Genomic DNA, 13,489 nt, shown 5'->3' on the forward strand with positions numbered 1-13,489 from the left:
TTAACATAGTCAGAGGCCTGAGTTATTCTCAACTCCTCCCGCTGTGTGACTGGATTTTAACAATCAGAGGCCTGAGTTATTCTTGACTCCTCCCCCGTGTGACTTCCCACATGCACTTGGTCACAAAGTCCTGTCCTTCACTCAGCCCCACACATTTCTCAAATGTACCAACTCCTCTCTAGCTTTATCCTCTCTCATCTCAACGACTACGGTAACCTTTACCTGGCCTCTGCCAAATGCAAGCCGTCCTGCACACAACTACCGCTTCTAAATACAGACACAACAGCTTATTCCCACTCAGATTCCTACGATGCTCTTCAGGCCTACAGGATCAAAACCTTAACCCTGTCCCATGATACACCTGGCCCCTGCATTCTACACCCCGCCCTCAAGCATTTCGGTGGCACTGGACGACTCTAGTCTGACATATAGCATACCCTCAAACAATATGCTGCATGAAATCTAACAGATGGAACACATGAGTGGTACTATATAAAATCAATAGTAAGTGTAACCCTGAGTGGAAATCTATGAATTAGGAATTGGGGAACTGTCTCTGGATGAGAATAAAAGAAACAGAAGTAATATTGTAGTGGCTTACAAAATGGAAATGGATAAAGCATTACTAGCATCGATCAACAATAGTTATGAAGGCAGCTTGCAAGGCAGTCAGGCTGGAAATCTCACTGGGCTAAAAGCAGAACTTCTGATAAACTCTTGCCTTCTTCATTAAGGAGGAAGAGCAAACAGTGACTGGAGAGTCTGCTCTAGAGTTAGTTGTGAAAAGAGTTCACTGATCAGGTGTGGAGGAGTGACAGAGGCCTTGGAGGAAAATGACCAGAGCATTTGCAAATTCAGAAATATGACAGAAGGGGGATACCAGGCAGAGTCAGATATGTGCCCTAGAATTCAGAGCAAAAGTGGGAGTAAGCCCATGGACACAGACACCACAATCAAAGTGGATTAAAGAGGGTCTTCAAAAAAGGGAAATTGTAACATTTAGTAGGGTACATCAGAGGTAACGAAAACAGAGATCTAGAGAGTTACACATCACATTCTCCTGTGGCTATATGGAAGAATCTCTTACAGATACCGAAATTTTTCCTTTTGAAAAAGTAATTTAGTTTTATTTTTAATTATAAAAGCTGAATTTTTTCTTTTTTTTTTGAGATGAAGTCTTGCTCTGTCACTCAGGCTGGAGTGCAGTGGCATGATCTCAGCTCACTGCAACCTCTGCTTTCTGGGTTCAAGCGATTCTCCTGTCTCAGTCTCCCAAGCAGATGAGATTACAGGAGTGCGTCAACATGCCCGGCTAATTTTTTTTTTTGTATTTTTAGTAGACAGGGTTTCACCATGTTGGCCAGGCTGGTCTTGAACTCCTGACCTCCAGTGATCCACCTGTCTCGGCTTCCCAAAGTGCTGGGATTACAGGCGTGAGTCACTGTGTCTGGCCAAAAGCTCAGATCTTAAAGGGGCATGAGCATATTGTAAAATGGGAGGTACATAAAAATGAATCTAGAAAAAGCAAACGGTCTTAAGCCAAATGACAGGGCCATGGAGGGTGGCTAAATCCCCACCTGACCTCTGATGCTGGGCTTCTCCAGCAAGCTACAGTTTGAGCAGGTCCTCTGAAGAGCAGGGCTGCTGTTTTGAGTTTAGGATAGCAAGTGGAACTTCTCAGCCTGTTAAATGTTGACATTTCAGTGAATACTGAAACTGAACATTCTATAGCAAAGGAAAAAATGATTAGGAGAGAAAGTCTAAGTTAAGGACTCATCCAGTCAAAGTGTGTTACATCAGGGAGACAAGAGGCTCTGCTATGATATTTTCCATACTCCTCAAATGTTGGAAATTTCATCTAAAACAAGCAGTCAAACCAAGAAACTAACTAAATTAAGTAGGGAGATAAAGTAAACAAGCAAGATAGATTGCCTGGAGGTCTCTCTATCCTGAATATCCCAAAATTTCAAGAACACATCTGAAATTCCTCTACAGACAGTTCTAAGGGAGATGGAACAAACACATCAGAGGGGATACCTCACAATGAAGCCACCACAGATAAACATGGTTCTAGACCCCTCCCAATGCACATAGGGCTTATACAGATATGGAATTGGGATCTTGTAAGTGAAGGTCACTTTTTGCCAAATCTCCAGCAAATACTTCAAATAAAATAGAATCCCCCCCCCCCTTTTTTTTAAAGGGGGCCTCACACACATATTTGAGTATGTCTGTCATTCACTCCCATGCTCTTTTGGCAGTCAGAAGTATCAGTGCAAGCAAGTTCTAAATGGGATGAGAGCACTTCATGGCCGCCTTCTATGGTCCAGGCTTGTACCTCTCATCACACTGCCATCCTAACAACCCACACAACGGGGACGCCTGATGAGGCTAAGGTGCCTGCGCAGGCCCACACCCTGTTAGAAAAGGTGGGATGGGTGCCCAGGTCTACCCGACTTGGGAGTGTGTACTTTTCCTGCTATGTACAAGGCCCTTAATTCACAGAGGGGGAAATATGAGTCAGATTCCTAAAACTCACACAATTTTGAAGAATGTATTTACCATCTGGTTCCCTATGGTCCTCAACCATTTTCACGTTTTTTTTTTTTTTTGAGACGGAGTCTCGCTCTGTCGCCCAGGCTAGAGTGCAGTGGCGCGATCTCGGCTCACTGCAAGCTCCGCCTCCCGGGCTTACGCCATTCTCCTGCCTCAGCCTCCCGAGTAGCTGGGACTACAGGCGCCCGCCACCTCGCCCGGCTAGTTTTTTGTATTTTTTAGTAGAGACGGGGTTTCACCGTGTTCGCCAGGATGGTCTCGATCTCCTGACCGCGTGATCCGCTGGTCTCGGCCTCCCAAAGTGCTGGGATTACAGGCTTGAGCCACCGCGCCCGGCCCATTTTCACGTTTATCTCAAGTCAGATTCCAAAGTATGTGGAAGGCAGCTGCTAACGACATATTTGTTAATTTTATTCTGCAGACATTATACAGTTCTATAATATAAAATGAATACAATACTAAAATCTATTTCCTTTATTTACATGGCATAAAATTTTCAATAACAAACATCTAATCATGAAAGATGGTGTTAGAGCAGAAATACTGTCATGATTGAGTCAATAGGAGAACATAAAATATGCTGTATTTCATAATTTTTCCATAAGAAAATGTCTAGTTTGTTTAAATGCAACAAATACTGTATTAGATTCACTTTATAAACCATACACTCCTTCCTGTCTTTTGAACACATTCTGGAAGACAGCTGTGAAGAACAGAGTAGTGAGTCCACGCCATTCAACATCCGTCAGAAACCTGCTTGCTTGCTTATTTTAATCATCTTGGGATCGATTATCTTCAATGATAATAGTTCTTCTAGGATAAGATTCAATTTCTACAAATATATATCGAAAATCATATTCACCACTTTCTCGGTTCTGAAAAAAATGTAGTGTTTCCAGGTATTATTTTCCTTTCCAGAACTTAAATAACACCGCGCTCAGAACCTCTGACCCCACGACCCACAATTCCCACACCTCTTTTACTTCCGCATACACCGTTCCTTGCTTCCCTGGCTCAGAGCCCTCAATGTAGAATTTCACACGTGTGTGTTTCAGCTCATCTTTTACATATTCAGTGAAACTGTCAAGAAAACGAAATATCAGTCTAAGTTCCTTTCATTTAAAAATTTCCCCAGAGCTTCCTCTGAATTCAAGCCACGGTACCTGACGTGCTGCCGGCGACCCCGCCTTGTCACCTCCCCATAGCCTTTAACAGGCTCACCAAAGACAGCGATTACCTGCAGAACAAGGACAGTGCTTTATTTTGTGTTATTTTTTAAGCTTACTAAAGAAATAATTTCTAACAATCCAAATGATTTTAGGAAAAAAAAAATCAGAAAGCATAGGACCTTTACAAAAATGACTACTCCTGGCTCACGCCTGTAATCCCAGCACTTTGGGAGGCCGAGGCAGGTGGATCACGAGGTCAGGAGTTCAAGACTAGCGTAGTCAACTAGGTGAAACCCCATCTCTACTAAAAAATACAAAAATCAGCCAGGCGTGGTGGTGTGCATCTATAGTCGCAGCTACTCAGGAGGCTGAGGCAGGAGAATCGCTCAAACCCAGTGGGCAGAAGCTGCAGTGAGCCAAGATCGTGCCACCGCACTCCAGCCTGGGTGACAGTGAGACTCCGTCTCAAAAAAAAACCAAAAAACAAAAAACAAAAAACCAAACAAAAAATGACCACTCTAATAAGAAAACTGAAAAAAGGGTTATTATACAAAAATCATCCCATAAATGATTGAAACAAATATTTCATGCACACAGATTAAAATAGGTAGCTTTATGGTGTGACTTGTAGTTTCAGAACAATGTAGGTTGAAATGATGCAGTTCCTGCTCCCCTTATAGAAAACAAACATAACAACACAGAGTTCAGATGTTTCTCTACTAACCCCTTATGGTTTGAAGATAAAATATATGAATATTTTTAATGAAATTTAATTAATAACATCTAACACTAAAATATGAGATAAAAAAATTTTAAAGTCACTAAACACAGTGAAGAAAAAGAAAACAGATAATAATGACATTTAAAATAAATCAGAGCTACAGGTGTGAATCCATTATTTCTAATGAGAAAATCCACATGAAGTAGAAATGTAGATTTTATTGAATTCAAAATGCAAATACTGTGGAACCCCCCCAAAAAATATAAATTTGATATTAAACTAAAAAAATTTGACCCTCAACTCTATGAAATTTATCTTATTTTGTCCGTTTGTGGAGTATCTTCAGTATCACATTTTCCAGGATAAAAAGAAGTAATATGTAAGATGATATTTCAGAATTGTGTAGCACAAACAGATAGAACAATTTACTTTAATCTATTAAACATATAAATATCAACACCCATCAAGATTTTCTGTTTTTCAAGCAGACACAGTACCCAGCAAAGAGAAGGGTACCCCTTAAAAATGGTGACAAAATTGTTAAAGTTTCATTATTATTTGTAGAGCTTTTTCAGGCAGCAAATTAAGGTATGACTTTAATAGTATCTCACTATTGTATATTCTGTTTGTTCAAAATGCTGAAAAAATCTATGAAAGGCTGAGTTTGTGAATAAAACAGCAACTCTTCATCTCTTTCCAGAGACGCGTCCTAACATTTAATAAGGTTACACCCATAGGTACTTCCGGAGTCTGTAAAGAATGTTTCTTGTCAGATATAATTTGGATTCCCAATAACTATCATGGGAACCTTCCTAATTTCCTGGTTTTCACCTCTGAGATACTTTACCCTCCCTGCCTCTTTTTCCATGGTTACCACTGACTGTCCAGAGTTCAATGAAGAGAAATCAGTGGATTTAAAAGGAAAGATGCCAGAGATCCTTAGCTTCTGAGGTTTCCACCCTGACACGATTAGAAAAACTGGTGGAACATTCAGAGCCAGGGCCCCAGGGCAGATCAGCACTGGGCTCTATACTGAGCACACTGTGGATTCAAATCTTTCTCCTCTTCAGGGGCTGCAAATGCGAGCTAGGATGTTACCCCTTGGTCTGTGTGAAGAACACCCCTAATATTTATGATGATAATGGCAGACAGTTACCGGCTGTTATCTTTCAATGTGAATGAAGTTGGATTTCAATGAGTAATATTTTCAGTGCTGAAGCTTTCCATCAGGGAGTAAGAAATCTGGCACTTCCCAGGCCACACGACCATGAGGTCATGCATCAGGCTTTAAAAAGACTAGAAACTTACCATGAGTTTGGTATTTTGGTGTATTCTAAGAATTTAATATCTATGAACAACCAGCAAAATGACTCTCTTGTACAATTAGCATGAAAACATCTGTACACTGAGTTTTGGGTTCTCTTAAAGAACAAAGACCTAATAATGTAATGATAAGTCAACCATTATGTATTATTATGTGAATTTCACTAGCGTGAGAACTGGTTCTTGAATTCTGCCCACTTCCTCCTCCCAACTCATCAGAGTTCATGTAACTCAATCTTGAGAACTAACCTCGGGATGTAATCTGCATTTTTCTAAGGCTCTCCCATATATCTTGCTAGGACTGGATGAAGAAAAAAGTTCTTTGAAAATCGTGTAAAACAAGCCACCTGAAATCACAGAAAACAAAGATGAAGCAAAGCAAGGACAACAGAAAAAGGCCAGCTGAAAAGACATTCAAGGGCTTATACTTGCTGTTTTTTGCAACCTGTAATGCTGATTCCAAAAAGCACCACTATTAAATAGGTAAAATCTCTTCCGGCTTCTTTCACTGTAAAGAGAAAACACCAATGGGTTACGTGTGCTGGCTGGGAGCAGGCGTGCTTGTATGCTGCTTTTTGCTTCTTGTGAGAGAAAGGCAGCCTCCAGATCAAAGCAAGGGCTCTGCGTGTGCTCAGGAGCAGCTGTTCTGAAAACTCCCTGTGTGTCGGCGCCTCAGCAGAATTCTCAGAGCAGGGCTTGGGAATCTATGTTTTAATTCAGGATGAAGAAATCCTTTTAACAAGTGATCCAGTTCACAACTGCCATAGGTTAAGCAACACTGAACCAAGGTCTGCCACTCCCAGATTAGGAAGAGTGTTGGCTTCTGTCAACCGAACGGGTAAGGGACTGAATGGACCAAAATGGGTGTCAACTCTTAACAGTCAGTAACTAGCTTGAATGCCAGTCCCATCCCACACTGACTGGTGCATGAAAACAGAATTGTGTTCGGAACAGGAATTTGGTTGGCCAGAAAGATTTATGAATTAAACTTAGAAAATGAAGAATATACACAGACCAGACATTTGTTTTCCCACACTAATAAAATACGTGCATATGGGTTAAACAGATGCACTGAGAGCTAGAGAAACTCAATCAAGACAGTGTCAGGGGACAGCGTATATACGTATGTATAGCTATAAATAAATGTATTTGTATTATACAGAAATACATATACAAATACCCTTATTTGTCCCTATTACCCAAATCAGGTCATTGGTCTCAACACCCTAGATTCCCGATTGTCCCTCCCAACATTTCATTCCTGCCTTGCTTAGCATATCAGATGAATCTTCCTATTTTTTCACTTACCAACAGCTACTGTGTATCTACTATGTGTATCTTCATATATATGCAAAGAGCTATAACATTACACTTACACTACCTTAACATTACAATTATGACTATGCTTTTCACCGATGCTGAGAAAGTGAGTCACCTCCTGGCATTATGTTTATAGACTAATTTATTCACCACATTAGCAATTCAGACTTCAGAAATATAAATCTTTAAAACATTTTTAAGAAAAAAACTTTTAGAAGAAAATTTTAACAGAGGTTGCTGCTATTTTCTATTCTATATAAAAAGCTTCTATTACGTTTATAAAACAAAATTGTTTAAAGTAAGTCTTTAGCTAATACAACGCTTGTTTAAAAGTAGTCTTTAGCGTATCACGATCCTTCAAGTTTTCAGCAAGGTTCCCAACTTTGAAGACATTATTCAAAAAATAAAAAGACCTCATCTGCCAAAGTCTGTGTAATTCATGGGACTGACTCAAACAGCTGTCACAAATCCAATTTCCCTTCCGAGGTTCAGGAGTTGGGGCTCACTACTCATTCCACTCTCAGTGTGGAATTTCAATAAATATTACCTGCCAGTTATGTGCCAAGTCCCAGGTTGAGAACACAATAACAACTAATTAGTTCTCGTAAGTATCCTTATTTGTCCTTGTTACCCAAACCAGGTCACTGGCCCTAACACCTTGGATTTTTGACTGTCCGTTCCAAAAATTCACTCCTGCCTTGCTTAGGGTTTCTGACAGGTCTTTTCCACTTATTTGGATAAACAACAGCTCCTGTATATCTGTTATATATAAAGCCCTGTGCTAAACATTCTCCATATTCTACACATTTAAAACATTTCTGTTTGTTACTTTATAGCTGTCTCCAACAGAAGCTGCTCACTGTCTAACTTTCTCAACCCTATCAGACCTAATAGTTTCATGCAAAAAACCCTTGCGCCATTTATTTGCTTCTGCAATTCTCTACCTCTCCTGTAGTGGGTGCTGTGGTATGGGTGCTCCCAGCTGCAGGGAACACTGGAAGCTGACAGTTGTCAGCTGAGGTCCTCTCTGGGCATTCCATAAGACAGCTTCCTCACTTAGGTCACGGCACATCCCTGGACCAGCCCATACTCAACGCCTGGTTGATGCAGAAGCATAAGACTCAGCCCCCACATTAGGCAGAAGGACAGTGACTGGCCAGCTCAGCCCCAGAGGTCCCCAGAGCAGCAGCTGAGGCCCCAGCTGCAAATGTACTTCAGCTTCTCCCTCTCCCCAGTCCTGCTTCCCTCACTCCCAAGATGTATTCTGAGAGCACTCCCTGATAAACCTCCTTACGTAAATCCCACTTCCCTGGGAAGCCAACCTACAACGGTGCTACTGGGAGTGGTAAGCAGCTCTCAATTTGGATTTTGGAGCTGGCTCGCTGGCCACTGGCTGGCAGTGAGGACCCTGTCCCCGGTGGTAGGGGGCTACTGACAGCACCTGTCATATAGCTGTAGGGCAGCTGATGCAGCTCTCACCAATGGGGACCTGGGATGGAACACTGGTGGAAGGGAATGTACTGGCTGGTGTGTTATTCTGGGAGTTTAGGGGGAATCAGCAATTTTAAGGACTTATATCAGATGGCTGTGGCTGGGGCCATGGATAATCTGGGAGAGGGACGGTGAGATGATGTGTGTAACTAATCATCAGTGAAGGTGAGTGCCAAGGGCAGGAGCCTCCTCCCGGCAGAACAAGACTCAAATTACACCCAGAGGGCAGAAAATGCGGGGGTCAGGTCTGGGGCGTAAGCGCTTCAGGGAGTTTGGCATTTCAAGCACATGAGATCTCCTACACCAAGGCCAGGGTCCTGATTTGGGAGGAAAGGGAACCTAAAGCTGGGTAGGGGGCCCTTGAGGTCAATGTTGTAAAAAAATCTTGAATCCTCAGATTCTCCTGACCCCTCTAGCCCTGAAGAAGCCGCTCATTGTCTGGTTGACACTTCCTCCATCTTGGAAACTGGGTGAGGGGTGGGTGGGGGCTTCTGCCTAGCAAGATACGTGCTGCTCTCAGGAGGTCTCTCCACCTCCCCCCCGGCCAAGTTACAACACAACCGGGCATGAGAAGGATGAGAAGGAACAATACTTGGAAGGAGCTGGAGGCCACCCCAGCAGCAGCCAGGGGAACATAGACCCCACTGCTTCTTAAGGGTGGTGTGTCAAGGCACAGAACACAAAAACGGCTGAGAGTTGATCAGCATGGGGCACACTCCTGTGATGAATTTAGCAAACAGGCAAGCACCCTGGGAACTGATATGCAGCTGGCTAGGTTTGCTCCTGGAAACTTCGAGACAGTGATGGTCCACATTAAGTAAAAGTGACAGAACAGCCATGGCAAACTAGAGGAAAGGCTCAACAGCCTCCAAGAATGGGGATGCTACCACAGATATAAGATATAAAGCCCGAAAACCCACCAGCTGACGATGTTCTTAGGAGCGACAGGAGGACACTGTATACCAAAGCCACAAGGAAGCCACAGTTACATCTTTACAGAACACGATGCCCTGACAGAAATGGAGATGAAAGAATTCTGAAGCAGAGACCAGGTTGGGGTGTTAAACAGAAGTCAAGATGGATGCCACCATCATAACTAACGGCAAGGCTGGAGTAGCAGTCGGGAGTGTCTGACTTACAGAGGGCAACAGAGCTGATGACTAGAACAGTGTTCTCAAGGGGAAGACTCAAGGGCAGCGGACAAGGCTGCTTCTGAATTACACAGTCATGAGAAATTAACCTCAGATGACTCCTGAGGCTGAAGGCAGTTGCTCTAATGCAAAGCTCTGAACATTGCCCCGGTTTCTGGACCTGAACCAGTTTTCAGACCTGGAACCCATTTACTGAAGGAAAGTGTATGTGACTGACTACCCCGGTCCTTCACCAAAAGGACCTATAGTTATCAACTTGGACATAGTCTGTGCTGACAGAGATATCCAAGGACCCAAAGAGTCATGATGACCCCCCGACCACCCCCCACCCCCCCGACAGCATGTAAGAAGCTCACAGCTGGGTCCAGGGACTTATCTGGTAATAATTTCCTTGATTTCCAAATGTATAAATCAAGGGGATGTACTGAGTAATTGGCAACAATAACTCCCACTTTAGTTCCTTTGGAAGTGGGTTAAGAGCTATCAGAGTGGGAAAAGTCAAATGGAAGCCTCTGAAACTGCCCCAGTGACCAAGGTAATAAATTAAAAATGGTATCACATCCATGGGGAATGGCAGAAAGAGTGCAATTCTTAGAGACCTTAGATACAGGCATGGTGGCCCCTATCACAGTCCCTTGTAATTTACCAGTCTTCCTTTACAAAACACAAATAGGCGCTGGAGAATGACAGTGGTTAACTGCAAACTTAACCAAGTGGCAGCCGGGGTACACATGCAATGCCACACATGGTAACTTTACACGGCAGTGCATTAACACAATCTCATGGTATTGGCCATTGATTTGAAGAATGCCTTCTATTCAGAAGCAGCAGCAGGAGTAGTGTGTAGTAACATGAAACAGATAATAACAGTGTATGTTTATGATCCTGACCAGGATTTGCTAATTCTCTCACCCTCTGTTGTTACAGTCTTAAGGGAGTGAAACTTTCTGGATCTGGGCTGTCTAATACAGTAGCCACTCGCCACTCATGGGTATTTCAGTTCAATTTTAAATTAATTAAAATTCCGTTCTTCAGTAACATAATTTAGCAACATTTCAAGTGCTCAAAATAGCTACAAGTGGCCAGGAACTACCCAAATGGACAGCATAAATATAGGACATTTCTATGACTGCAGAAAGTTTTATTTGAATAATGCTGTTCTGGACATTCAGCAGAATATCACATTTGTCTACTATGTTTACACTATCGTGTTAGAGCCCAGAAGTAACAAGTGGCAAGTGTGTTAGAAGGCTTGGTCAGACAAGCTGCAAGTGTGAGAGGTGGGCCCAACAAAGATGCAGAGGCTCACCAACACATGAGCCGACCTCATGGGGCTACACTGGGGTGTGCCAGGACATGCCCTCCCAAGTAAAAGACAATTGTACCCTATACCTACTACCACAATGTTTCTTTGAATTCTGGACACAGCATATTCCATATTTGGGAATGTTGCTCCCATCCATTCATTCAGCAACAAGGACTGTCACCTCTGAATGGGGTGCAGATCAGGGAAGGGGTCCCTAAGCAGGCCTGGCATGCAGTGCAAGCAGCAGCACTGTTGCCTGAGCCAGATTACCTGACACACATGCTGTTTGCCACTTCTATGCCTTTCACCTCTGCATACGGATTGTTCCTTCGTGCTGAACTATTACGAATGAAAAACTAGGTTTTTGGCATATTCAGCAGATTACAAAACAATTGGTAGAATATGATTCAATTTTTTGGGTTAAAAATTATTAAAAGGTATGTGTATGAAAGTGCAAAATGTTAAAAATAGTCATCTTTGTGTGGTATAATCATGGGGCCTAAATTGCTTTGTCCTTTTTTTCCTACAAATCACATGCGAAATGAAGAAATTAAAAAAAAATCTTAAAATATCTGTGAACACATCTCTGACTTTCCCTGACAAATTACATTCCATCCTCCCTAGTTTATGTTTTTCTATTATTGCAGGTAACATACGAAAGTTTTCCCTATTGATTATGAGTCAATAATCTCTCTCTCTCTTTTTATCCTATCCAATTACTCTTTATTATATGTAACGGAGCCAATACAACTTGAGAAAAATTTCCCAAACATAACGAAAGAAAGTTATATCAAATTAAAGATCAACTTTCAAATCTGAGTTCCAATCTGTGAAGAAAACTGTAGGTCTATATGTTCTAGCTCTAAATTATGTTTAAACGGCTTTTAAAAATTCATGTTAATTGCTTTTTCACCTTTAGTAGTGAACTTGGTGTAAAAGAGCATTGGCAGCTCTTGTCACGTCTGTTGAAAGACCAATCATTAAAGTACTCCTTTTTACCTTTTTGTGATGTTGGGACGGCGGTTCCCTCTCTTTGACTCCTGTGTACAGACACTTGTTTGCTGCTACCCTCCTTTGCTTTCCGGGGGCTCGGTCCCTGCGTCCAGATGGTTTTCTGAGTGACTCCAAGAATACATCTAGGTCGCACTGTTTTCTTTTGATATTGAAGCCCCCATCTCAAACTGGGCTCAGTCTTCAAGCACGCTTTGTTAAGCACAATGTGGGGCAAAAGCAATCGCTTTGCCGAGGACCTGTGCAGCTTCTCCGTATACTGTATGGCTCGTAGAAAAGTACAAATCATGTTCACAGAAAATCGTTCCGCTTAGGGACGATGCTAGCTACAATTAGTAAAGTTTTCGGGTTCACTACATATCTGGCCGGACACGTACTCAAACCTATACGTTTACATTACATGGCGTGTTAGGCAAAAACGTTGGCTTCAGCAGCGTAAATGAAAACGAAAAATCTCCAGGGAGAACCTGATGTCTACCTTCCCTTCTGTTTTCTTTGAATCAACACGCTCTGATTACCTTCTGGGCTGACATTCACAGTGTCCCCGCCATGTCTTCGCAAAGTCACCTGGGAAACCCCCCGTCTTCCTGGGAATAGTAGTTTGAAGACCTCGCTCTTAACTGGGATGCGGCAATGGGGCGCGCACAAGAGACTACATCTCCCACAATTCAAGGCGGCCAGAGCACGGCGCAGGCCGTTCCCGCGCCCCCAGGCGCTTCCGTGCCCAGCGCCTGCGCAGACGCTGCGCGTCCTTGGAGAGGCGGGAAGGCGGGGAGTTGGTGGGGTAATTGGTACCACAGACCCTACGTAATTCAAGCGGGACTTGCAAAAGCCAAATTAGCAGTTACACACTACGTGTTTTCCTTATCCTTCTAGAGTGGACTGTGCACAGTGGGAAGTACTCCCTCTGACTGTGGTCTTTTCTATTCCGCGTGGGCAAATGATTTCGTTTTTGCATTTCACTGTGTTTTCAGAAAAGCCGGACAAAAAAGAGTCAGCAAGTGGAGATGAACGAGGCCGCTGCAAAGCAGGCACCGGTTTCCTAAATGGTTAAGCCGAGGACTTGCTTAGCGCCCTTGGTGGCAGAATGTAGGGGTGGGGAAAGAAGCTGGGGCCCGGAAGTTTCTAGAAGCCCGCTTTGCGAGCGGCTGTCTGGCGCGGTGCCGTCTGCGCACGCGCCAGGCCAGCGGTACTTTTGTACTTGCGCATGGGCGTAAGGGGTTGTGGCGACGCGCGGGCGTGGGGGCGGTGCGTGCCCTCCTAGTTTCCGCCCTTGAGCGGGTCTATGGTGAACTCGTCTCCATGGCGACTGGACGCGGTCGGATCTTGCAGCAGCACTGGCTCGGCCTCCAGACGCTGCGCGGGCCCAGCAGGGGAGGTGGCGCGGCCCGGGGGCGCGCCAGGACCTTTGGGTTCAGGTGACTGTAGGGCCTGCGGGTGG

The 13,489-nt window shown here is 43.5% G+C and overlaps 2 protein-coding genes across 5 annotated transcripts in view; one reads left to right on the top strand and one right to left on the bottom strand.

The window, feature by feature from the left end:
- Window positions 1-3,015: 3,015 nt before the first annotated feature.
- Window positions 3,016-12,635, bottom strand: LOC105489336 (translocase of inner mitochondrial membrane 21). Its single transcript, XM_011754083.3, has 6 exons — window positions 12,037-12,635; window positions 6,215-6,277; window positions 6,019-6,116; window positions 3,720-3,793; window positions 3,531-3,636; window positions 3,016-3,431 (listed from the first exon to the last, which is right to left on the bottom strand). The coding sequence occupies exons 1-6, from the start codon at window positions 12,335-12,337 to the stop codon at window positions 3,327-3,329; spliced, it is 747 nt and encodes a 248-aa protein (XP_011752385.2). The 5' UTR covers window positions 12,338-12,635; the 3' UTR covers window positions 3,016-3,326.
- Window positions 12,636-13,312: 677 nt separating this feature from the next.
- LOC105489337 (F-box protein 15) overlaps window positions 13,313-13,489 on the top strand; it is a 76,895-nt gene continuing 76,718 nt past the window's right edge. For 2 of the 4 annotated variants that reach the window (XM_011754087.2, XM_011754086.3), the window contains exon 1: window positions 13,313-13,466. In XM_011754087.2, coding sequence (XP_011752389.2) covers window positions 13,351-13,466 — 116 coding nt within the window. In that variant the 5' untranslated portion in view covers window positions 13,313-13,350. The remainder of the gene's footprint in view (window positions 13,467-13,489) is intronic. The other 2 variants (XM_011754084.3, XM_071085180.1) reach the window with 2 other exon arrangements.

The sequence above is a fragment of the Macaca nemestrina genome, chromosome 19 (genome assembly GCF_043159975.1).
Source record: "Macaca nemestrina isolate mMacNem1 chromosome 19, mMacNem.hap1, whole genome shotgun sequence".
NCBI lineage: Eukaryota > Metazoa > Chordata > Mammalia > Primates > Cercopithecidae > Macaca > Macaca nemestrina.